Raw genomic sequence first — 27,969 nt, 5'->3', positions numbered from 1 at the left:
TTCATTGTTCATTTCTGTGCGATTTTCTCTGATTGTTTTAAGCTCTTGTCTCTGCTCTGTGTGCAGTGTCAGGTCGGGCTCTGGAGACATTTGTCGGAGATGATGTAAACACCCTGCTGATCCTCAATCTGCTGAGTGACACAGAGTACAACGTTCAGGTCATTGCCTCCTACACCACCGGCTCCAGCCAACCCCTCACCACCAAGGGCAAAACATGTGAGTCTCCACAACACAATGATCCGGCACACACACAACAACGTGCTCACATCTAGTTCTGTCAAAGCCAGTGTGAGATCTGCTGCCTCTTCCTTTTCCATTTCTGCAGCATCACATCAGATTCACAGATGTAATTTGCCTACTGCGCGATCGTCCTAGCTAATACTGCTTCTTTATTTCCATGATAATAAACAACAGTGATAATATCGCTATGTAAGCAGACTAGCGAGAACTGGCCCTTTTGTCTGTTAATGAATCCTGAAGGCGCTCTTTGATAGGCAGCACATACATCAGCATTCAGACAGACGGCTCCAGTAATGACAGTCCTTTGCATATAAATTTGATATCACCAGGTACATCGCAAAGTAATACCTGTTTTAGCGATTCTCATCAAAAAGCAAACAGATTATGTTTTCTGAGGCCATCCATCAGAGCGCTGCGTGTCACCGGCCCAATATCAGTCAGCACTGTCTTGTTTCAGACTAGTCAGATAAACACACACATCGCTTCCGCTACTGACAGAATGCTATCACACAAAACCATTTGATAGATCGTAATATATAACAGGAAGTTAAGGTGTGTTGTATAAAATTTCTTTATCAGGGTTTTGTTATTTCCACCATGAGGACTGTAATAAGAGAAGTTTAATGTTTAGATGTAAAGTGTATTTAACTTTATAAGATTGTGGCAAAATAGATATATATTTCATACATATAAACAATATTTGGAAAATGTTATATTTTATATCACAGTAATGTTTTATGGTTTTTGTATTTATTTCCTTTTTAAAACATTGAGTCTTAAATTGAGTCAAGGTACTAGAAATATTCCTCAGAGATTTTGATCCATATTGACATGATAGAATCACGCAGTTGCTGCAGATTTGTTGGCTGCACATCCATGATGCGAATCACCCATTCCACCACATCCCAAAGGTGCTCTTTTGGATTGAGATCTAGTGACTGTGGAGGCCATTTGAGTACTGTGAACTCATTGTCACGTTCAGGAAACCAGTCTGAGATGACTTGCGCTTTATGACATGGCGCGTTATCCTGCTGGAATTAGCTATCAGAAGATGGGTACACTGTGGTCATCAAAGGATGGACATGGTCAGCAACAATACTCAGGTAGGCTGTGGCATTGACACAATGCTCAATTTATACTAATAGGCCCAAAGTGTGGCAAGAAAATATCCCCCACAACATTACACAATGAGACTCATCAGACCAGGCAACGTTTTTCCAATCTTCTATTGTCCAATTTTGGTGAGCCTGTGTGAATTGTAGCCTCAGTTTCATGTTCTTAGCTGACAGGAGTGGCATCCGGTATGGTCTTCTGCTGCTGTAGCCCATTTGCCTGAAGGCTACACAGTCATGGGAAGATGCCTGATTTGACAGTTGTCCAAACGACAATATTGACACCTTGAAAAAAGGTCATTGCAAAAGAGGATGCCTGTTCACAGAGCTTTGTGTCCAAGCACATTAAAAGAGAGGCAAAGGGAAGGAAAAGATGTGATCGAAAAAAGTGTACAAGCAACAGGGATAACTAAACCGATTCAAAAATGTGGGGAAGATTCACAAAGAGTGGACTGCAGCTGGAGTCAGTGCTTCAAGAACCACTACGCACAGATGTATGCAAGACATGGGTTTCAGTTGTCGCATTCCTTGTGTCTAGCCACTCTTGAACAACAGACAGCATCAGAATCGTCTCACCTGGGCTAAAGACTGGATTGCTGCTGAGTGCTCCAGGGCAGGCACACAATCCACATTGCTTGAGGTCCAAAGGTGTAAAGTTTCAATTGTCAGTGATAGTTTGGCGTGCCATGTCATCTGCTGTTGTTGCTCCACTTTGTTTTCTGAGGTCCAAGGTCAACACAGCTATATACGAGGACATTTTAGAGCACTTCATGCTTCCTACTGCAGACCAACTTTATGGAGATGCAGATTTCATTTTTCAACAGAACTTGGCACCTACACACAGTGCCAAAGCTACCACTGCCTGCTTTAAAGACCATGATATCTCTATTCTTAATTGGCCAACAAACTCGCCTGACCTAATCTATGGGGTATTGTGAAGAGTAATATGTGATATGCCAGACCCAACAATGCAGAAGTGCTAAAGGCTACTATCAGAGCAACCTGGGCTCTCATAACACCTGAGCAGTGCCACAGACTGATGATCGACTCCATGCCATGCTGCATTGCTGCAGTAATTCAGCCAAAAGAAGCCCCAACCAGGGATGGGCAAAAATACATTGAAAATCAAATACCAAATACCTCAATGTTACATTTATAAAAATAAACTTAAAAATACAGCAGCAAGTATCAAAATAAAATACTGTATTTTATATTTTGAAAATACTACAAACACTTTTACAAGAGAGCATCTATATATAGTGGCAGAGAAGCTGACTAAAACTCCCTTATATATTTAAATGTAGTCTGGGAAAGTTGCAACTTCTCAAATGTAAATGATGCAGCATTTCTGGGATTTAACTTTTTGACTGCAACATTCTTGCATTCTTTTGAATATAAGATAGACATTTCAGAATCCACTTGGCTCAGAAATCTTATGGGAATATGGTGTGTCAGTTTAACTGAGCATGGCGTTTCTGCATGTCACAGATATTATGACACCCTGATTAATCACGGACAAAACGTGCTAAAGGATGTTCAGTCAATCTCAGCGTTTCTACCACGGACGATTATTTCTTTCACACTCCACAGATCTGTAAGGTACCTCCCATTCTTTCTCACCCTACATGATGACATCTGCATACCGCCTGCTCCATCAATTTTTCATACGTTTTCTGTTTGACCTTTGAATAATTGAATGCACAATAATGGATTTCTACCTCCTTGTATTAGTACTATCAGCCAGAGGCTCTTTTTGCATGCATATAGTTCATTAAAATAGTTTATATAAGGAGGAAAGCTTGTCACATGCATTATTCAAAACCTTAAACGAATCACCACCACTGTGTGCCATATGTTTTGTGCACGCTGTCCATTTTAATCTAAAATCTCCTAGTCACGAACGCAGCTGACATGATGTTCAGCTGTGTAGCGTGAATTCCAATGGACAGATTGATTGCATAAGTACTTGTTTTATAGAATGTGGCTCTCATAGCGAAGCTAAAAGGGATAGTTAACTCAAAAATAATAAAACTAAAACTTAACTTACTGTCAGGGCATCCAAGATATTGTAACTTTTTTCAGCAGAACAATCAGCAGAGCAATATTTTTGGCTGAAATTGTTGCACTTGGTCATTCATAAAACGCAAGTCAGCAGCTTTCACTTTGAATGTCAGCAAAACATATACTGGCTAAACAAAATTCCTATCAAATTTTAAAAGGTCTTTTGTAGTCAAGAAAGAAACTGAACTGTACTGTATTTAGAGCATTACTTTCTAGTTATTAGAGTGATTAGAAAGTTTCGTGTGTCACTTCATCAGCTGCTAAATTCATGAATCATAATTCCTAAATGCTTTTCATAAATCACAGATTTTTGGTGTTTTTAAACAAATAGCATTTCATTTAGGTTTCAGACATTTAAATACACATAAGTACTAGTAAAACACAACATATGTTTATAAATGTCTATGACGAGTGCTATATTAAGGTCTTTTTTCACATAATCTGATATACAATGTTCACATCAGATACACACTAAATAACTAGAATGTTTACTCTAAGCCACTTACTTTCATGTAGTTTAGTGAAAGTTGATGAATTCACGTGTTGTAATCCAGCAGCGGGCGACGCAGTGGTGCAGTAGGTAGTGCTGTCACCAGTAGGTAGTGCTCCGGTTTCCCCCACAGTCCAAAGACATGCGGTACAGATGAATTGGGTAGGCTAAATTGTCCGTAGTGTATGTGTGAATAAGTGTGTATGTGTTTCCCAGTGATGGGTTGCAGCTGGAAGGGCGTCCACTGCATAAAACAAATGCTGGATAAGTTGGCGGTTCATTCTGCTGTGGCGACCCCGGACTAATAATGGGACGAAGCCGAAAAGAAAATGAATGAATGAATAATCCAGCAGCTTTGATCCCTCCACTAACATGGCGGTGCCCATGACCAATCATAGATCAAATGCAGTATATGATCATTATTAAGTTGAGAAATAGAAGGAAATATCGTCACACATATTTGAGATAAGGAGCATTATGTATTTCATAATATAATTAGGATGTTTGTAAATTTTTGTCAAAAAAAGAAAAAAAGAAGGGTTATGGTGAGGTAAATAACCCAAACGACAGAGTCTGCTACATGTTAGCTACTATATTAAATCTGTTGCAGTATATTGAATGTTTTGATCAGACATCCACATTTGTAATTTTTATTTTAAAATCTTGTTATTTTCATTGCTTTTTTCCTCTCTGGTAAAATAGTGAGGTTATGTAATGCTACTCCATGCTGGGTTTTAGAGCAGTGCTGTGAGGCTGGTGCTCCAACAGTGGCAACACAGCTTGATTTTGGCTGTTTGAGCTCTGAGCCTATTGGCCGTCCAGTCTGCTGTAAGTCCTGCTTGCACTGGCCTGACAATGGAGAAACAGCTATTGTTTACTTTGAAAATCAGACATATTGTAAGTCTTGACTGTGTGGCTATGGATTACCAACACAATCTTATGGCAATTTGTAACTTTATTATTTAGTGGCAAATTTGTGTGAATTTGAACTTTATAAGCACACACATTCTTAACCACAGCCCTCTAAATATTCGTTTGCTACCAAAAGAAAGCCCCGCTCCCAACTTAATATTCCAATTCAGTTGACAGCAAAAAAAGTCTCTGCAACGTTTGGTTCACACATACTTGAAAAATTGTATGTTTCTGTACAAATTAAATCGTATGAATTTTTTTACAAATTAGTAACTTTTTCTGCCAATGTGTAAAATATTTGTGTTGTCAAGCTGGCATTACAGGTAATAATAAATATACAAATTGCAAATAATGTTCAGTTTCTTGTACAGACCAATTGTTTTGCTTCGAACAGTGCATCCGGTAAGTATTCATAGCGCTTCACTTTTTCCACATTTTTTTATGTAACAGCCTTATTCCAAAATGGATTAAATTTATGTATTTCCTTAAAATTCTACACACAAAACCCCATAATGACAATGTGAAAAAAAAACAAAACTGAAAAATCACATGTACATAAGTATTCACAGCCTTTGCTCAATACTTTGTTGATGCACCTTTGGCAGCAATTACAGCCTCAAGTCAATTTGATTATGATGCCACAAGCTTGGCACACTTTGGGAATTTTTGCCCATTCCTCTTTGCAGTATCTCTTATCAGGTTGGATGGGAAGCGACGGTGTACAGCCATTTTTAGATCTCTCCATAGATGTTCAACAGGATTTAGGTCTGGGCTCTGGCTGGGCCACTCAAGGACATTCACTGAGTTGTTGTGAAGCCAGTACATTGATAATTTGGTGGTGTGCTTAGGGTCATTGTCTTGCTAGAAGATGAACCGCTACACCAGTCAAGAGCACTCTGAAGCAGGTTTTTATTCAGGATGTCTCTGTACGTTGCTGCATTCATCTTTCCGTCTATCCTGACTAGTCTTCCAGTTCCTGCTGCTGAAAATCATACCCACAGCATGATGCTGCCACCACCATGCTTTACTGTAGGGATGGTAATAGCCTGGTGATGAGCGGTGCCTGGTTTTCTCCAAACGTAACGTCTAACATTCACTCTAAAGAGTTCAAGTTTAGTCTCATCAGACCAAAGAATTTGATTTCTTATGGTCTGAGAGTCCTTCAGATGCCTTTTGGCAAATTTTAGGCAGGCTGCTATGTGCTGTCTGGCCACTCTACCATACAGGCCTGATTGGTGGATTGCTGCACAGATGGTGGTCCTTTTTTAAGGTTCTCTACAGTGGCCGGTAAGTGCAAAACAATGTTACAAAGTATGAAACACTTTTACAAAGCTTAAGACAAATTGACATTTTGAAAAACATTTTTACCTATCGTAAGACACAATTACATAGGAAAAACAATTTTACCAAGGACGAAACATATTTACAATTACAGATTCCTTAAAGAAAGGGAATGTACCACACACCTGAAAATCTTGTGTGTGACTTTGTAGACACAGGTTAAAAAAAATCATGGTTTTATCAACTGCGATAAAACATCGTTTTTTCATTTTGAGCTATTATGAGAAAATATCAGCGTGAGAGTATGTAGAAACATGGAAACGCGAGAACATGGAAACAATCAAAGCATGACATATGTTGACTGATAAAGATATCAAAACCAACCTCACCATGTTGAACTGAATAGCTCAGTTAGGTAGGTTGGTTGATACCTGTGCTGAACTTACTAACTTGGGTTCGAATCCCGTTGATGACATGTCAATTGTAATTATTTCTTTACATAAATTTTGGTTATATACTGTTCTGCTACACAAATATTAAAATCAATAATGTTTACACTGACACCCAGTAATAAGAATCTTTATTTGGTATGGGCAGGTTTTGTTGCTGTGAAAAAGTGAAGAATCTGCCAATCTGCAAACGTGAATAATTTACATCTGGAAAGGGGCACCAGTTAACACGGACACCAGTTAAACCGTAACACCAGCTTCATTCAGTTTACTTTTAAGAGTCCTCAAGCAGATTTTTACACCATGTAGACTTGACACCATGTTCACGATTACAGTGTACGAGTGGCCCTCGTTAAAATATTGAACACATTGATGGAGTGATTCAGTATGTCTGGTGTTTCCGTCTGGTCCGCGTCCTTTAGAAACTCCAAACACCGGCCGCACGTAAAGCAAAACTGCGTTAAGCTGCTCATGTGTTTGCCACAAAACGGGAAAAACATCCCTCAACCGCAGTCCATGTTCTGTCACCATAAACTTTGTTTAAGCCATGCACTCCACAGCACGAATTTACCGTGCTCACCAATAACAACACTTTCCCCTGCGTCACTTCCGGTGTATGGTACATTCCACGTCACTACCGGTCTGTGGTACATTCCCTTTCCATAAGGAATCTTTAATTGTAAGTTTGTTTCGGGACTTGTAAAAGTGTTTTGCGTTTTGTTAATTTTTTTCTGAAATGTAAATTAGTTTCATCCTTAGTAAAATAGTTTTTCCTATGTAATTGTGTCTTATGATAGGTAAAATGTTTTTCAAAATGTAAATTTTAAAAAATGTTTCACACTTTGTAATATTGTTTTGCAATTCCCGGCCACCGTGGTTCTCCTCTCTCCACAGAAAAAAGCTGGAGCTCAGACAGAGTGACCATCGAGTTGTTGATCACCTCCCTGACTAAGGCCCTTCTCCCCCGATCAATCAGCTTAGATGGCCGACCAGCTCTATGAAAAGTCCTTGTGGTTCCAAACATGCCACTGTGCTCTTTGCAACTTTCAGAGTAGCAGAAATTTTTCTGTAACCTTCCCTAGCCTTGTGCCTTGAAACCCTGGGACCTTATATAGACAGGTGTATGCCTTTTCAAATCATGTCCAATCAACTGAATTTACCACAGGTGAACTCCAAAGCTGCTGAAATATCTCAAGAATGATCAGTGGAAACAGAATATACCTGAGCTCAATTTAGAGCTTCATAGCAAAGGCTGTGAATACTTATGAACATGTGATTTTTCAGGTTTTTTATTTTTAATAAATTTGCAACAATTTCAAAAAATATATTTCTTACATTGTCATTATGGGGTATTTTGTGGGGAATTTTAAGGAAATAAATTAATTAAATCCATTTTGGAATAAGGCTGTAACATAAAAAAATGTGGAAAAAGTGAAGCGCTATGAATACTTTCCTAATGCACTGTAAAATGCCAATGTATCACCAGGAACCAAGGTATTATTTTAGTTTTACCTCTATATGTTTGTATTGACTCTCAAAGTGCCAGAAGCCGGTGATTAGTGTTTTATAAGGATTACAGTTTCAGCTATAAACCTTGTTTTATTGAAAAAAAATGACAAATTTTCATTTTTGAGGAGAACAATCCCTTTAAAGAAGCATAGTGTTTCACCACATGGAATTTGTCCAGTACAAGTTGAATTTGGGTTAGCCACATCTTCTGGCATATAAAATGTATGGGATTCTGTCTATTCGACATGGCCACAATTGTGTTTGCCTTCCAAATAATACAAGTTCCAAAGATGAGTATTGTTTTGTGCTACTAATGCAGACCATGTGCTGTGGCTTTAATGGTACACTGACAAAAAAACGTGACCGTTCCAAAATAAGCCTATTTTTCTTCTCTCAAATCAGTTTTCTTTCACACAGCACATTTCGTGTGGTCTGCACAAAGAGAAGATGGAAAATAAAGGAAGAAATGGTCGAGGTCATTTGTGGCTTTTAAGTGGAGAGAATATTTGTTAAGAATACTGTTTGAATCTCTCGCCTTCCTCTTAGATGTGTTTTTCCAGCCATTAGTTTTGCCCGACTTGCAGTATTTAAAGGATATCACACAGAAATCCTAGTAGATCACAAATGCTATGCTGGCTTTCTAGAGAAGTGAAGCCAACAAGTTTTTGCCCGTAACCTGCAACACAAAGGAGCCCACTGGCTAGCCCACGGCTCATTAGCCATTACTGTAATACATGTGCTGCATTGCATTTGAGAGGACTGGGCTACATTAAAAGAGCATTGCTCAAGGGTGCCTTAACACTATAAACTGAGGTGTACTTTTCAAATTATTCCAACACAGATTCAGTGTACTATTGTTTAATAGTTTGGGTTGGTAATGGTTAACTTAACATTATTTTAAAATGATTTGGAGGTTAAACCACATTTCATACTTGCATGACACCAACACTGCATTTAAAATTAAATGAAATTAAACTGGTAATTAAACTGTAAAATATTATTAGAAATATGTCTATTGACAAATGAAAAAAAAAAACACTTTTTCATCTGAGAGGGAACATTTATAAAGGTAAAACTAATTTATTTGTTATATATTTACATTATTTTGTGTGAAATAAATGTGTAGAGTAGTACAGTGTAGAGTAGTACAGTTTTTAAAGGCAAAGGAACATAATTAAATTCCATTAATTTCAATAGGATTTATGCTTGTAATTGTAGGGTTACATGCCATTAACTTTCATATAATAATTTGTTTAAGATTTCTTAGTTTTTACTATGGTGAACGTGTAATTACAAATAAAAATACGTTTTTCACTCACCAAACACGGTAAATGCAATAAAACATTATAAAATTCAAAACTAAAACTAGAAATCTTGATGGGTCTGTGGGCTTTGTCTATCAAATCTGATCTTTAATTTGAATTTTCTATTGGATTTAAGTCAGGTGATTAGCTGGGCCAATCTACAGCTTGATTTTCTTTCTCTGAAATCATTTGAGAGTTTTCTTGGCTGTGTTTTGGATCATTGTCTTTCTGAAATGTTCACCCTGGTTTCATCTTTCTGTCTGGGCTTTCACTGCCTTTAAATACTTCCCTTTCTTCATGTGTTCAATATTTATTTATTTATTTATTTATTTGTTTATTTATTCTTTCACATTCACTCATTGATGGCCATGTGCAGATTAGCTTTTTTAAAAATAATACAAATATTATATTATACAGCGGTGAAGCAGATTTAACCCGGATTATGACAGTCAAATATAGTTTTTGAACGCATTACAGGGGTTATGTAAATGTAGATATTGTTATTGTAAAGCAGGATATTTATAAAAAATGGACAAAGCTTTATTTCTGTTCTATTGCAAAATGCCAGCAACTCCGTGTATTTGACATTTTCCTCTTGCACTTGCAGTGTTTCTTGGGGTGAGGAATCTGAACACATACCAGGTTCTCAGCAGCAGTGTGTGCGCCCAATGGCAGCCTCACCGTCATGCCTCCGTCTACAGAGTCGTCATCGAGCCTCTGCTCAGTGAGTGATACGCACACACATTCATAATGCATCACAGAACAAAGCCATAAGGTGGATTCCGGCTTTCCAATATTGACAGAAATTTCAGTTTTGTTTGATTTCACTTTCAGAGGTAATAGGATATTATGGCTCATTTCAGGCTGTTCAGCAAAATCTTTTTTCTTGTATGCATATTGCTCCTCTGGCATGCGACATGGGTTGGATTCAAATTTTAAACAGCAGAGTCCAAAAGCTCTTTTTCCCGTTATTGGTTTTCTTATTCCTGCCTGATAACTCAACGGCCCGGCTTAACTGGCAATCCTGGAAATCTTCTGTTCCTCTTCCAGAGTGTGACGGCTCAGATGCCTACCAGCTCAGTGGCGCTATTAAAACCAGATCCCCGCCTGAAGCCATAGTCTCTGTATGTGTGTGTGTGTATTTGTTTGAATGACAGTCACTGCCGCAGAATTTTCAAAGAGACACACAAAATTGTAAAGGATATGTAAGAATCTTCGGTTACTTTCAGTTCTTTTTTTTGACAGCTTTAATATCTGACAGATTTAATTCTTTTTTTTTTTTTTTTTTTAGATCCTATGTATTGAAATTGGCATGCTGGCTCAGTGGTTAGCACTGTCGTCTCGCAGTAAAGTCATTGGTTCAAGTCCCTGCTGGGCCAGTTGGCATTTCTGTGTGGAGTTTGCATGCTCCGGTTTCCCCCGTAGTCCAAAGACATGCATTATAGGTGAATTGAATAAACTAAATTGGCCATAGTGTAAGAATGTGTGTGTAAATGCAAGAGTGTATGGGTGTTTCCCAGTACTGGATTGCATCTGAAAGGGAATCCGCTGCGTAAAACATATGCTGGAATAGTTGGCGGTTCATTCCGCTGTGGCAACCTCTAATAAATCAGAGACTAAGCCGAAGGAAAATGAATGAGTGAATATGTTGAAATTAGTGCATGAATCCAAATGAATCACATCCAAAATAAAAGTTTGTTCATATGTGGGTTTTTATATATACATAATAATTAAGTACACACACTTAACCCTCTACTGCATGGTGTTGCCATATGGCAACATGAAAATTATGTTAATTTCCCTGCCACTATTTCTTTAAGACCAAAGTTCTATTTTTTTGTTGGAAGACCTTAGTGTAGCCAATAATGTGCTTTGGTTCAGTCACATGACATGCAGTGTTTTTCTGTGGCGTGATTTCTGACAGACTAGCGTTTATTGTGAGTAGTTGATGAATGCAAATGAAAACATCAATAAAAACAAAGGATCAAATTATGTCAGATCCACAAAAAAATTGGAAACATCGCCTCCAGTAAGTTATGATGACATATTCACCGCTCAAAGTTTTTAACAAATTAGTTTTTTGTAAATCGATCAAATGTATGTGTTGCAAATAGGCAACACTGTGCAATAGTGGAACATGCAATATTGCAATGGGTTAGCTAGCTAGCAAGGTCAGCAGTGAACTTTTAAGTTGTAACAATAACAACATGAATGCTAGTAGTATAATGTTGATTAGTCATGTGTTAATGGACTTTGAATTATGGATAAAACCTAATTTTAATGGCAATACATTTGATTAGATATAAATACAGAGAACAGTGTATTAGCGAGCACCACCATATGGTAAGCGAAAGAAGTAAAGGACAGAACTGGCTCTTTCTGCAGATGAGATGGGTTTTAGTGACAATGAGAATGATTCAGATTGGACATTTGATAAGAGCAGTAATCGAGACAGTTCAGGTAAGTTAACTCAAAGGCAGATAAGACAGGTGTAGTATAGTATATAGTATAATATATAAACATTATTAGCTAGTAGCTACATTATTCTGATGCATCTGGATAAATTAGACTTGTTATTTATTTGTTATAATATTTACTGCAGAAAATATTTATATTCACTGTATGTTGTATACATGATATGTTTTGTGTTTGTGACATGTTTTCAATAATATTCAGCAAAAAAAGAATGGAATGAATGAAAGCTGTTGGAATATGAGTTGTTGGAAAGTATGTATAAGGTGTTATTTATAAGTTCTGTGTTAAAGCTTATAATACTACAACACCAATTAAATCATTTCAAACAACTGAATTATTAATTATAAGGAAATCTAAATTTGAAATTTCTGAGTTTGATCCACTGTTGGACGTTGTTGCCATATGGCAACATATCATAAATACCTAAAAAAAAAGACAATTTTCCAATTTTTTTACAGCACTTCAAGTTAAGCCATTCTAAAAAAGGAAAACAGTAATATATATATACATATATATATATATATATATATATATATATATATATATATATATATATATATATATATATATATATATATATATGTATATATATATTTATAGATATATCATAATGCGTGGGTTAAATTATGTCAAAACAAACTCTTATTTTTGAATGTGATTAGGCATGGGCAGGTATAAGATTCTGATGGTATGATAACCTTGGATAAAAATATCACAGTTTTACAGTATTGTGATTACTGCTCTAAAATATGCTCTTTTTAAATGTCTGGGTAAACTTTTTACACAATATATTTTAATTTGAGAAACAGTTTAAATATTTTGGAACAGTAAACACGTCAGGCAAAATAATTCAAAATGGCATCGTTGGGTATCTTTTCTGCTCCAGAAACTGTTGTCCTAAAAAAACTTTTAAAAAGCCTAAAAAACACAAGTAAAAAAATCTTACATGAACCTTAGAAATGATATAGCAGAACATTTTGACAGTTTTAAAACCTTGACTTTTCCAAACCATAGGATACACGGGATCGTCCAATGCTTAGATGTGAGTAATCATTGTTCATTTTTGTCCAGACGACGCAGTGGTGCAGTAGGTAGTGCTTTAGCCTCACAGCAAGAAGGTTGCTGGTTCGAGCCTCAGCTGGGTCAGTTGGCGTTTCTTTGTGGAGTTTGCATGTTCTCCCTGCGTTCTTCCGGGTGCTCCGGTTTCCCCCACAGTCCAAAGACATGTGGTATAGGTGAATTGGGTAGGCTAAGTTGTCCATAGTGTGTGTGTGTGAATGAGTGTGTATGTGTTTCCCAGTGATGGGTTGCAGCTGGAAGGGCATCCACTGCATAAAACAAATGCTGGATAAGTTGGCGGTTCATTCCGCTGTGGTGACCCCGGATTAATAAAGGACTTAGCTGAAAAGAATATGAATGAATGAATGAATTTTTGTCCAGCACTAGTTAAAATGTGTATTATTTTAATAAATGTAAAATTGATCTATTAATAAACACATTCCTAATGTTTAATCTCTAATTTCAGTATCACTGCAGATATATAATCTGTGCAAATAACATAATGAACTTTTTTGAGCTTCACAAAATAAAACAAAAATGACTAAATTCATCAGCAAACATGGAACATATTACATATTAAATTTTCATCAACAACTTTTGTAATGTTTTAATGCTTTCTGTAATTGAGACTGTCGAATTTGGTCCCGAGTCATCATACAGGGGTGCAATGTCCATCTGGGAAAAAGTCATAAACATCAAACCTTACAATATCTAAAGGCAGGGATATACTGTACGGTTTAATTGTCGCTGTTGTACAAGCTTGAATGTTTTTTTTTTCCCATTTGGAGAAGTTGAATGGAAATCGTTGATTATCAAATGGTTCATACCAACCCAAGCTCATTCTGAAAACGTACCTCTATATATATATATATATTTCTGGTGAGTGCCAAATATGTCCCATGAGCTACACTTTTTTTGCAGTTTTTGTTTTTGCAAATCCACCAGAGGCTGCTGAGTATACTTATTCTCAAATTTCTCTCGCGAGTGCCATTTGCGCCTGCTGTTCTCCCGTAAATTCACCAGAAGCCGATGTTGATTGACTAACTTATCTAACTGGGCAAACAGGTAACAGTGGTAAAACCCTCCATACGGAGGTATTCGATCAGCTGGTACGCACTAAAAAGAACGGCAGCCATACATACTTCTGGCTACATAATTTGCGTTCTCCAGAAACGTATATAGGGCTACATTTCATCACCTTGGAATTATAAGGTTCTATCTGCGTTCTGAAGGATTTCGAGATATTGAGCTTCAAAGTTTTTTTCATTCCATAGCAAACAGTATGTGTAACATTTTTATTTTTTTTAATAAAAAATCTTAAAATGTAAAAAACATCCCATAATATAAATAAGTTGTCATTAAATAAGAATATGTCGATACCTCGATTTTGACAAAAATGTCAGATAGAACCTCATAATTCTATGGTGAAGCTTTTCAGAATGAGACTATGTTGTTCACACCATGTAAGGAACAACTTACAAGCCATGTGGCTTACAAGCTCCGGATCATTTCTACAGCCAATCTCACTCACACCAAATTCACACCATGTACATCCGCCTTAAGAGTGCTTTGCCAGTAGCACTTTTGGTGCACTCTCAGTTTTGTTTAACATCAAATTTTGAATTGTTTGACAAACGTGAACACTGTTTTCCCCAAACTGCACTCCACCTGAGAAGTGTGGTTTAGGATGCAGTTAATGAAAAACTTTGGTTTGCTTATTTCACATGTGAAGACAGTAGCTCACCAAATCATGGAAGTGAGCCACTATTAATCACATATGAATTGGTCAAACACTTGCTTTTATGACAGACGCGCTGCAAACTGAGACTATATTCCTGCTCAACATCAACAGAAATTGACTTTCTTCTTGGATATTTTAACGTTTAGATTACAGTTATAATAAACAGATGAACGTGCTACTCAGTGTTGGCACTTTGAAAAACCAGAGGCACTCAACCAGTTGTATCCAGCCTTTTTACAGCTTCTCCCATGCCACCATTACCTAGCAGCATCTGCTACTGTGATGACGCAAGTGTATCAGGGTTCAGATCCAAAAAAACACTGTGTAAACAGTAGTGGCTGGAACGGAACAATGCACCCTAAAACGGTATGAAATGTTACAGAGGAGACAGACGTGCCTACATCATAAGTCCCACAACACACCTGAAAAAGTTGTGTCTGTGCTGGGAAAGCACACTGTGATATTCTTACAGCAATAAATAAGACGAGACAGGAATAGCGACGTTCAACATTCTCTTTACTTCACTTGCTACTCGCCTCACCTCCGTTTCCCAAACCTTTTCATAAAAGTTTCTTATTTCAACATAAAAGTCACAGTGCTGAATTACATGTGAACACAACATTTCCCCCAATTTAAAATATCTTGTGGGGTAACTAAGCAATAAGATTAGGTGCTCAATATCAGTTACTAATTGAAACACAATCACCTTAAGTCATTTAAACAACTTTAACTCTGTAGTCTGAAACACTGTTAGTTCTTAACAGCAGTTCTCTTAGTTTTCTTAACAGCAGAGATACAGATTTTAACAGTTCTATAGTATTAGGAACTTAATCAGTCAAGCTAACACAGTTTGGTAAAGGCACATTGTTAACAGCCATCTTCGTGACCAAAATAGCGCAAACTAAATGTAATCCTCGTCTTCAATTTGAGATATTCTTACTGCAATAAATCAGACGAGACAGGAATCACGGTGTTCAACATTCTCTTTACTTCACTTACTACTCGCACTTCCATTTCCCAAACCTTTTCATAAAAGTTTCTTATTTCAACATAAAAGTCACAGTGCTGAATTACATGTGAACACAACACACACTAATCTTGACGTTTGGCATTAACATCAACTCTTTCACATTTTTCAAAGCTAAATGGCTAACTCCTCTGATTGAGCTAAAATCAGCCAATAGTTGATATAACTGTCACGTGGATGCTCTTAGATTGCAGAACAACCTGATACATATGACTGGTGGCTGTAGGATTAAGGGAGAGAGAGATATTAAGCTTTGCTTTCCTTCTAAAACCATACCCAGGATGGACACAGGATGTAAACATAGAAGTCTGCATTCATTCTATTATGACAAACAGTCCTTGGATCTGATTTAAATAAAGATTAATTTCAGCATTGACATTTAGAATCTGATTGTTTTGATTTGTCTGTTTGTTTTGAAATAATGAAGCTGAGGAACATAGACTCTCTTGACCAGAAGAACAAATTCTACAGCTTCTTATCTCAGGAGAGTAGCCATATAGTCCCTATTCCATTACCAGAGCCTGCTTGGGGCCACCCGCTGTGGGATTGACCTTGTTGAATTGAGGCAGACAAGAACTGGACCTCTGGTGTATTCTGTTTAACTTAATCAGCACCCTGAAGCACTCTAAAAAAATGTATTCAGAGGGTTCGAGCATCTCAGGCCCCGTTTACACTAGTACATTTTAGTTTTAAAATGGCGTTTTAGAATGAAAACGATCTGCATCTACACTGGCGTTTCACCCAGAGTTTCTGCATCTACATTACACCGCTGAAAACGCACATCACGTGACCACACACACACACACTGGCATGCACTGCAGCATATCTACCCAGATGAGAGCTTTGCTCGTCGGACTGTTCATCAGCGATCTACCGCTCAACCGCTGGATCTAATCTCACTATATTTGTTAAACGTGATATTTAATTCATTTTGTTGTCTATATCTAACGACATATTCCCTGACTTTGGTCTGTTGAATCTGTAAGTTGTTCTCAGGTAACGTGTTGTGTCTGAGCGCAAAGATAAGTTAATAATTAATTTAACCACGAACACTGATTCTGCACATTTGACTGATTGCTTGCCGTTATTTTCTATATTTTATAAACTTATTGTATGTTATACTTTTATAATGGCCATTATTGATTATTAAAACTGATATTCAGCAAAAGAGAGGGTATGTTTCATGTTTTTCACTGAAAATCAAAGGAGGCAGATATGTTATAGGCTTTGTTTTGTTTTAAATATGCATATAGGGAAGATGACGCTCATATAAAGATGCAACTACACGACACCTCCACATTCTGTTAAGTTGCTAATATCAAAATGAAAATAGGTGGTTCCTCATATGTTTTCATTTTATTGTTAAGATTATAAAGTACACTGTTCCCTTGGAAGATTTACCCGACTTGTCCTCGGGAGTTTGTTTTGCAAAACAAACTTACAAAGTCTGAACTTACAGTGAGAGGATACAAGACTGAGGTTTGTGTAGGCTACTTAATATTGAGAAAAAAGCCCCTATCAAACAGGCAAATGTTTGCAGCCTATCGGTTTTCAGATGTTTCCGTTTTCCCCCACCCACACTGATATGGAGTCAGGACGGATGGCATAACCGTAGCAAAACTTGCGTTTTAAAACAAAAACGTATTGGTGTAAACAGGGCCTCAGTAAGTCTTGGGCTGAACACTCCAACTTGTTTATGAACTTATGCAAATTATGTATACTACATTTGTCAGTTTTCTGAAATACAACCCATACGAGTTTTCCTAAATTAGTGCCTATACAACAAATAAGACATACATTATTGAGTGCTTTCATTAATGCTTACATTTAGCTTGATTAGTATGGTGATTTATTGTGTTAGCACAACAGTCATAGGTGAATTCCCAAGAACATGTTTTATTTATTTTATTAATTTTATTTATTTATTTTTATTTTTATTGAAAATTTTAAATACTGAAAAAAATATAACGAGTAAGGGACGATCTACAGATTAAATCCACACATTGTGTTTATATCTTAAGTCTGTCGCAAAGGTGTCATTATTGTTTATGTCTGCTAGAAGCCAATTGACTTTAAAATGTATATCATAATGTTGTGACTACATTTATTCCATGGTCTGTAAAACTCTTTATTCTGATTGACTGAAAGATGTGCAAGAAAATTATTTAATGCACAAGTAATTCCAATCTACTACAATTTGAAATACATGCGCTTCCCTCAAACATTAGTACTAACCATAGTAACACAGTAGCCTTAACTCATCTGGGAGCTTCATCAAGGAGCTGATAGGAATCTAACAACTTACACATATGCTACCGGTCAGAAGTTTGGGGTCAGTAAGATTTTTTTATATTTTAAAATAAGCTTATTCTGCTCACCAAAGCTGCATTTATTTAGTCAAAAATACAGTACAAATTGTAAAATTGTGAAATGTTATTGAACTCTAAAATAACTGTTCAAAAGTAGTTTATCATTTAATTTGCTTTATCGATTTGTTCCAGTGATTTTAAAGATGAATTTTTATCTTCATTAATCCAGTCTTCAGAGTCACATGATCCTTCAGAAATCACTCTAATATTATTATTATTATTATTATTATTATTATTATTATTATTATTATTATTATTATTGTTATTATTATTATTATTATTATTATTATTATTATTATTATTATTATTATTATTATTATTATTATTGTTGTTGTTGTTGTTATTATTATTATTGTTATTATTATTATTATTATTATTATTATTATTATTATTATTATTATTATTATTATTGTTGTTATTATTATTATTATTATTATTATTATTATTGTTATTATTATTATTATTATTATTATTATTATTATTATTGTTATTATTATTATTATTATTATTATTATTATTATTATTATTATTATTATTATTATTGTTGTTGTTGTTGTTATTATTATTATTGTTATTATTATTATTATTATTATTATTATTATTATTATTGTTGTTGTTGTTATTATTATTGTTATTATTATTATTATTATTATTATTATTATTATTATTATTATTATTATTATTATTGTTATTATTATTATTATTATTATTATTATTATTATTATTAATCGTAATAGTATTACACTATGGGGTGTCTGCACGTTCTCCCTGTGTTTGCATGGATTTCCTCCGGGTGCTCCGTTTTTCCCCACAGTCCAAAGACATGCTGTACAGGTGAATTGAATAAGCTAAATTGGATTGTAGTGTATGTCTGTGAATGAGTGTGTATGGATGATTCCCAGTGATGGGTTGCAGCTGGATGGGCATCCATGGCGTAAAACATATGCTGGATAAATTGGCGGTTCATTCCACTGTGGCGACCCCAGATTAATAAAGGGACTAAGCCGAAAAGCAAATGAATGAATGACTGAATAGAAATAAAAGCAATAATGAAACTACATACAATAAGAATGTAGTCATTTAAAATTGTAATAAATTTTTCACAATTTAACATTTTTTTTTACATTCAATAAATGCTGCTTTGATTAACAGAATAAAGAAGAAAAAACATAAAATAAAACCTGACGCCAAACCAGTAGTGCATAACAAAATATATCTGCAAAGAGGCTAAAACGTTAATACACATATGAGCTATTAGACATGCCCCTGTCATTTACATTAGGGGCTGCACAATATATCATTCCAGCATCTATATCGCAATGTGGGCATTTGCAATAGTCATAGTGCAGAACCTGCAATGTTGAGTTTATATGTTAGGATTACAGTTCACCCGCACAAAATTGGTGACGTGGCTGTAGCATTTAACCCATAATGAAGTGAAAGCTTAGCATTTCCATGTTTTGTTTTGTTTTGTTTTTTAAGGCAAATGACTGTGTAAGCATTTTGAGTTTAAAGTATCCAAGACATTCTACCAACATCAAGAATATAAAATACCATTTTCTACCATTTAAGACATTCTATCACTTTTTAAATCTTTTAAAAAGTTTTATTTGAATGAACTATTTATACAATTAAAAGTATACAGTTTTATTTTACATTTGAATATTCAATTTCTGTACCTGACTACTGTTAGACTTCTCAGAAGACCCTAAAGCACGGTTTATTTCACTTTTCTCTTTGCTCTATTGTATTGAGCTTGTCATTTTTTAAATTATGTTTTATGCATGATTCACTCCTCTGCCAAATCATCCCAATCAATCTAAATTAAAGAATTATTTCCAAATAGAGCTACTCAAGCTCTCTGGCGCAACTATATTCCTATCGCAATATATATCAAAATATCACATTTTTTCCAATATCATACAGCCCTAATTTACATGCACGCACACAATCTTGACTGCACGCATACTGTCAGCCTGGGACTGATTGTGGAGAGATCTAACATATCATAACAGAAATTTGGACAAATATGAAGCTGCTAATACAAAACTAGTTTTAGCTTCTCTATAGATTCTATTGGAGAAAATGTAATGTGAAGAGGATGCTGACAAGGAAGTGCGGATCCAAATGTAGGTTTATTTCACAGAGATGGTCAGGCAAGCAATGTAAACGATAAACAAACAAAGCAAATCTCGGTACATGGCAAGACAAGGCAGGAGAAAAGCATCGTAATGTTAACGTTTACAGTATAACAAGCCATGAGAGTGCCAAAATGGCGGATTTGTAGTCCGTTAGCGATATGCGTGTTTACCAGTGATCTGCTGGTGATTGTGACAGAAAACTTGATCATTATCACTCATTATCATTATGCCTTATGAAAATGTATCAGAACTACTGTTAAAGTGTGTAAGACCTTTGAAAGAGTGTGTTTTTATGCAGTACCAACATCCCTTTTCGCCCTGTTTCAACTGTTCTGGCAAGTCAAATAACGGCCAAACTTTGGTAACTAGTGAAAGGAAAAAAAAAATCATTAATTTTCTCAGATGGATAATTTGGCTGTGTAATTTCAGTCCGACGTATCAATCTTCAATGGAAAGCAAAGTGAGCACTCGTGGTGAAGTGAAACGTTCCTGCGTGCGAATGCAGGGAAAGGAGGAACTGTCCTGCTTGTGCCAGAGATGTGACTGGACTGAGAAGTGCAGTCTGTTGAAACAAACGCTTAAAGGAGGAGAGCTGTTTACTGAGCCGAACCGGAGCACTTGCCAGCTACTTTTCCATAGAGCGGGAACGTAATAGGCAAATGTCACATCCCATTGTTTGATCAGCTCAGCAATCAAAGCATGTCTGAGCAAGGGAATATTGTTGATCTTATTATTACTTTTCAATTTCTGCAGTCCACATTATCATTGGAAAATAGACTTTTTGTCTCCTGCACTCTAGAGACATTTTTTTTTTGTCAAGATTATGAACTAAAAGAAGGTGCTTTGGGAAATATCACATTAAAGAAAACGTTTTTCTCATTTAATAGCAGTATAATACTGCTTCTGAACAGCCCAGCCGTTTATATTCCCCATGGACTCAGCTGTTTAATGGCAGACAAATTAAGATGTATGAACCAAGTCAAGCTGTTGGATATTAATGTCTGCCATCACAAACAAAAAAGAAAGAGATCGATGGGTAGATATCTAGAAAGAGAGAAAACCACAGAGAAAAAGGAGTCTGTGTCAGCAATTACACCTTCACATTTGGAAAGAAAAGAAGGTGAAAAGAATGAAACATTGGTTTCTTTCAGTTGCTTCTCTTCTTTTTGTGCTCAGTCTTTGGGTACTTAGCACAATTCATCCATTTCCCTGCAGTCTTCACCCTTTACTTGACCAATTTGTGACCAAAATTTTCAAAATGGTTTCATGCCATTCGTGTGAACATGTTATACTTATTGGCAAAAATTCAAGACAACAAATATTTTTATGTTGATTTAATTTACTTTAATAAATTAATCAGGTTTCAACTAAAACTAAAAAAGTTAAGTCCGTAGACAATCTTTATGGTGGCTTGAGAAAGCCTGGTCTGAAAGTTTGAAGTAGTGTGGAAGTTTGAATAATTGAAGTAGTTTTTAAGAAGTTTGAAACTGTTGGCATAAATAGATAAGTACATATATGTTAGCATGTTTCTAGTATGGATTAGCATGTTCATAGCATGTTTCTAGTATAAATTGATTAGTATGAATTAGCATGTTGCTAGTACGGTTAGTATAAAATAGAATGCTGCTAGTTTGATTAGTATGATTTAGCATGTTGCTAGTATGATTAGTATGTTAGCATGTTTCTAGTATGATTAGTTTGTTAGTATGTTTGTTAGTATGTTTCTAGTGTGGATTGGTATGCTGTTAGTATATTTCTAGTATGCTAGTATGTTTATTAGTATGTTTATAGTATGATTAGTATGTTTTTTAGCATGTTTCTAGTATGATTAGTTTGTTAGTATGTTTGTTAGTATGTTTCTAGTATGGATTGGTATGTTGTTAGTATGTTTCTAGTACGCTAGTATGTTTATTAGTATGTTTCTAGTATGATTAGTATGTTTCTAGTATAAGTATTCCAGAAATATGAGGTCAGACCTTATAATTCTAAGGTGACGATATAGCAACTTAATTCAGTATAGTTTGGAGGTTTGGTGGTTGTAGTATGAATGGTCTAGGAGGAGATGCGTTGTTAAAATAGTTTAAGAAGAAGAAGAAAATTAAGTTTATGTAGTATAACAGCATGTTGGCTTTCTCAAGCCACCATAATTAAGTCATACAAAGTTTATCTTAATATTTTAGTCAGATTGATAGATGTAAATTGAGAGGACTAGAAAAGTTTGATTCAACTAAAAAAATAAGTCAGCAAGAATTATTTTGCAGTGTATTTATTTCCCACAGCTTTTTATTTAATAAATTTTTCTAGAAAATCATATTTGAATATGCATTTGAGTTGTCGGTGGGCAAATATGTTGAATGTACCCCTTCAATGTAATATTTGAATAGGAGAACCATTGGCATATTGAGATAGTAAGTAGATAACCATTTAATGTAAACCCAAAAAATTGCATCTAGCATATAATCTCATGAATATGAAAACACAACAAAGGACTAATCAATTTTTCTTAAAGTGGTGAGTACCAAAACGTTGAAGAGCATAGCGTAGAACTCAATGGGTTAAAAACAGTGCTGGTCATATAACAGCGAAGATGCCAAAAAGCTGTATTAGTGTTGCATTTTCCTTCATTTGCAGACAAATTTGTGAGCAACAACACATGCCTGTTAAGAATAACAACACTTTGATGACTGCTGTGGTGCCACTTCTGTCATTTTCTGTCTTTGTTTATAGCCTGAGGACTCTAATGACTCTCATTAATTTGCATGATTGTTTGCTTGTGGAAGCTGATGTGATTTTGATTTATACTTTTATTTGTTGTTTAAATGCCATTTGTCTTTACTTTGCAGACGGACAGAAACAGGAAGTGAGGGTTGGTGGCGGTGCTTCCAGAGAGTGTTTCTTCAGACTTTCCCCCAACACCCAGTACAAGATAAGTGTATACACCGTTTTACAGGACACAGAGGGCCCTGCTGTCACCACCATGGTCACCACTGGTAAATACACTCTGAACAATTAATACTATAGTAGTTACTTCAGTGAGAGAAAAATGGCTCAATAAATTTGACGGGTGTGTGTGAGGATATTTTAAATACCAGTAATAGTTGTGCTATTGTGGTAAAGCAATTTCAGGGGTAAAAATAATAGGCTAGAGAAAACATTTTAATTTGGAACAATGCTTCCATCTTGAGTGACCAGTGTCAAGCTCTCAACTGTGGAGCTGTCTCACACATACAAACATAAAAAATAGAAAAGAAAAGAGTTAAAGGACTTTAAAAAATAGTAATATTAATAATAAAATACACAAAGAGTTAGAGGCCATTCACACAGTGTGCATGTTTGCATTGAAAACTATGAGACACTGGCAGTGGATTGAAGAAATGCAAGATGTGTTTTTTGATGCTGAACTTCTTTTAACTTGAAAACAGCAGTTGTGTTGTGGTCAAACACATCTGTCTAACATGTTTACTTTGAAAAACAATGGATAAGTATTGGAGTGAAACTGCTGCATTTATGTGACAAAGCTGTGTTTCTTGGACAAGCTGGATACCCAATTTTAAAGATGTACCTTCATGATCTAAAACGTAATAATTTAATTTCTAGGGGGGTTCTTTGTAAATGTCTTTATTCTTTGTAGACTGTTTTGCTTTGCTTTGCTTTGCTTTGCTTTGCTTTGCTTTGCTTTGCTTTGCTTTGCTTTGCTTTGCTTTGCTTTGCTTTGCTTTGCTTTGCTTTGCTTTGCTTTGCTTTGTGAAGTTTTGTGAAGTTTTGTTTTTGTGATGTTGTTTTGCAGTTTTGTTTTGCAAAGTTTTGTTTTGCGAAGTTTTGTTTTGTGAAGGACAATTTACATCACATAGACGAACGACAACAAACAAATCTGTCAGAGTTTGATCACTGTTTTACCCCTGTTGCTGTTAGTCAGAGTTTGTTTCCACCAGACTAATCATGATTTTCCAACAACGGCAACAAACTTTTTATATAAACTGATTTGGGACCAGATAGTCTTTATGTACAATGTTGCATGGCAATTATTGGGGCAGTGTCTACAGCTGTCTGGTGGCTGGTGCAGTTACAACAAAGCTCAACACACTCAAAACAGTGGAGATGATAGTGGACTTCAGGAGAAACCCCCCTGCTTTCCCCACTCTGAGCATCATGGACTGCATTGTGGCAGCAGTGGAGTCACTCAGGTTCCTGGGCACCACCATCTATCAGGACCTGAAGTGGGAAACTCACATTGACTCCATTGTCAAAAAAGTTCAACAAAGGCTGTAATTTTTTCGTCATTTGAGGAAGTTCAACCTTCCAAACGAGCTGCTGAAACAGTTCTACACTTCCATCACTGAATCAGTCCTCTGCACTTCAATTTGGCTAAGCTACCGACCTCCGAAGACACTGAATACAACTTGCCCCACTCCCCAAGAACTGTAATTATCCAGAGCGAGCAGAAGGGCTGCCAAAATCACTCTGGACCCCTCACACCCAGCACACTGCCTCTTTGAACTTTACCTTCTGGTCGATGCTACAGAGCACTGTGCAACCGAACAGCCTGACACAGAAACAGTTTCTTCCCTCAGGCAATCCATCTCATGAACACTTGATGATAATAATTATGAAACAAACATCACTACTTGCCATACACTTTTATACACAAATACACTTATTTAACAACATACTTTACATGCCAATTTGCACATAACAGCTGCACATACAGTACAACATTGTATAAAGTAATATTCCTGTACACACACTTGTCAATTTGTATATTTGTATTCACTATTTACTTCTATTTTTAAAATATATTTATTATCTGTATTTGTCCTGTCTCTGTCATTCTGTTGCACTTGGGAAGCTCTTGTTTGCACTTGTTTGTTGGTGTTCATTTGTGTGGTGTGAACTGGATTTAAACCTTTTTTCTTCAGATTAATTTATTTGTTTTAAAACCAAAGCCTAGATAGTTCACCCCAAAATAAAAATGTACGCACTATTTACTCACCCTCAAGTGGTTAAATACAGTAACCTTTATGAGTTTCTTTAATCCAATAAAAGTTATTCTGAAATAAGCCTTAGACATTGACTTTCATATAAGGAAAAACTAATACAATGGTAGTCAAGGATTACAGGATTCCTTCTTTCTTCAAAATATCGTATCCTGTGTTCAGCTGAAGAAAGGGTGAACTATCCCTTAAAGTAAATTTGTATTAAAGAAAAGTAGAATATATAAACATATACATACTGTATATGAACATACAGTGGAGATCAAAATAGTTATACTTTTATGCACTGTACGGGGTCTGTACTTTCCGTTGAGATCACAAATGTGTGTTTTGCGTGTGTGTGTGTGTGTGTGTAATAAAATGAAGACAGTCATGCCTTACACTGCTTTATGAAATTTTTTTTTGTTGTTTCTGCAGCTCCAGCACCCACTCAGCCACCGACCGCAGCACCCACCACCAGCCCTCCACCCACCATCCCTCCAGCCAAAGAAGGTATGACACCCATACAGAAAAAAAACTGGCCTGTCTGCCATTGTTTTCCCTGTTTGTTGGGCCTGTCCCTATGTGTTATGTGACCTTTCACTAACGTACATCTCTGCTGACAGCTAACCTTTTCTTATTCTCTGAGCCACTCCATACTCAATAAATATGGCTGAATCTTCCCAACACATCTGATAAAAGCACACAGATCTTATTTACACACCTTATAGATCTTATTTAGATCCCCAGCCTCCCGTTTATAGAGAATAGATTTGGTTCATTCTCTAGCTGAATGTTTATTGTGTGTAATGCATCATAAAATAACACCAGAATAATTTCTTGGGCCGTAACCGAGTGCTTCTTTAGAGTTATTTGTTTCTTTTATATGGCTTAATCTCCGGGCCTCTAGGTAGTTAACCCAAATGGCCTACATCTTGTACATTACTTTTTATTGAAGGCTGGTCACACTGTAAAAATAGTGAACCATTTGTTACCTTTGAAAACCACATGGAATCAAAATGAGAGAGCTTTGTTGCTGTTAGTTCCAGAACAGGAAATTAGAAACATGACTCTGGACTAAACCTAAACTACTATGGATGAAGTCAATTGGTAACAATTAGCAAATATAACACACAACTAAATTTGTTGAAGCATACACTTCCCTAGTTTTACAGCATATATACCACACCATGTAAGCTATCGAGTGTTTACAGGTCTTTATGTGGTACATAATTTAAGGCTTAGGCCCAATCCCAATTCTATTTTTGTACCCCTTCCCCTTCAAAATTTACCCCTAAGAATTGGGACAGCACTACAGCACCTGCACACATAATCATATGTCATTGTGAGCTCTTGCTTCATATGAGATCAGACGATTGCGACTGCTGTAGTTACTCCAGTTGTGCTATTTTTTGGTATTTATCTTCAGGAAATCACTAAAGGCATATATCATGTTATCATAATGATCTAATGTGGCAATAAGATCGTAACTATACTGTGCATTTACACAGTGGCCATATTCATCAATGTAAACACACCAAAAACAACATTAAAATTATAGCAGACACTGTAAAAAGTCCATATTCAGCCACTAGACATTACTGACAGGGTATTTGAGTGTCATCGAGTGTCAGAATGTTGTGAGACTGCTATACAAGAGTGATTATTATAGATTATAGATCGCGAAATTTAGCGTTTTTTTTTTTATTTTTTAAAGCATGACAGTAAAACACGATCGTGGTTATGAATATATTAAAACAAATGTTTGTTTGTTGTAAAAATTCATAATAATGAAAAAAAAATACGAATTTGTGGATCTCCTTACTTTCAGGTATTTTACCCCTTCCCCTTAGCCCTACGCCTTCAAGCTAAAGAGAATTGGGACACCCCTATCCCTTGACGTGAAAGCGCAAAATGAGGGGTAGGGGTAAGGGGAAGGACTAAGGGGTAGAATTGGGATTGGGCCTTATTCTGTCACTCGCACCACAAGCAATTGAGACACTTACTACAGAAACAAGAGCACAACAACTCAGGTAGCAAACGGAGTGTTGACAATTCAACACTGCACAATAAACTTAACTAAAGCAGGGGTATAAACACACAGGACACAAATACACATATTACAAACGGGGTGACACAACAGGTAGAACTCATGATCATTAAGAAACAGCAGAAACAAAACAAAGGGGGTCGCATGACAAAACACATGCACATGGATCACGGCACAACAAAACATCACATGACACAGACACACCAGACATATTCATTGATAATTTACTCCAATAATAATAATTTGTGAGAAAAACTTTTAAAATCTGAGTAAAATTGGTCACAATATGAGTGAGGAACATAAAATGGAAAGTGTTTCTCATTATATAGGGTATAAAATAACATGAATCATGGAAATAATTAATTCAAATATAATGATTTGATCATGACAGATGATCAAAATAAAGCATTGGGCTTCAACGAGTCAAAACTGAAACGTTCTGTTAGTTTCAAGAGATACATTGATTGAGCCTGACATCGATGTTTGAGATTGATTTGACACCCTTGTTTAATGATATTACTGTTATATTATTTATTGTAAAAACAGCTGTCAACTACTAAATATAGCTATATAGCTAATCACATTTTACCTCACCATTTTTCCTTAAAAATCATTATACTAAATAAATAAATAATGGATCTTATGTTTGGCTTCTGTTAACATCAAACTCTGCCTATAATTATGCTCTCAGTCTCTTTGATAATGGTTACATTTACAGTACATTACAATTAGGGATGCATCAAATTTTGGATGATAATGTTATTTTTGATTTTTTGTCA

General features: G+C 35.9%; 1 protein-coding gene across 3 annotated transcripts in view; it reads left to right on the top strand.

Moving 5' to 3' along the window:
* col14a1a (collagen, type XIV, alpha 1a) overlaps nucleotides 1-27,969 on the top strand; it is a 281,087-nt gene that overhangs the window by 143,351 nt on the left and 109,767 nt on the right. For all 3 annotated transcript variants that reach the window (XM_056474872.1, XM_056474873.1, XM_056474874.1), the window contains exons 22-25: nucleotides 67-216; nucleotides 9,966-10,082; nucleotides 23,014-23,160; nucleotides 25,579-25,653. In XM_056474872.1, coding sequence (XP_056330847.1) covers nucleotides 67-216; nucleotides 9,966-10,082; nucleotides 23,014-23,160; nucleotides 25,579-25,653 — 489 coding nt within the window. The remainder of the gene's footprint in view (nucleotides 1-66; nucleotides 217-9,965; nucleotides 10,083-23,013; nucleotides 23,161-25,578; nucleotides 25,654-27,969) is intronic.

Source organism: Danio aesculapii, chromosome 16 (assembly GCF_903798145.1).
Source record: "Danio aesculapii chromosome 16, fDanAes4.1, whole genome shotgun sequence".
Classification (NCBI taxonomy): domain Eukaryota; kingdom Metazoa; phylum Chordata; class Actinopteri; order Cypriniformes; family Danionidae; genus Danio; species Danio aesculapii.
Note: the sequence above shows the minus strand (reverse complement) of the source record. Positions and strands in the feature narration are given on the sequence as shown.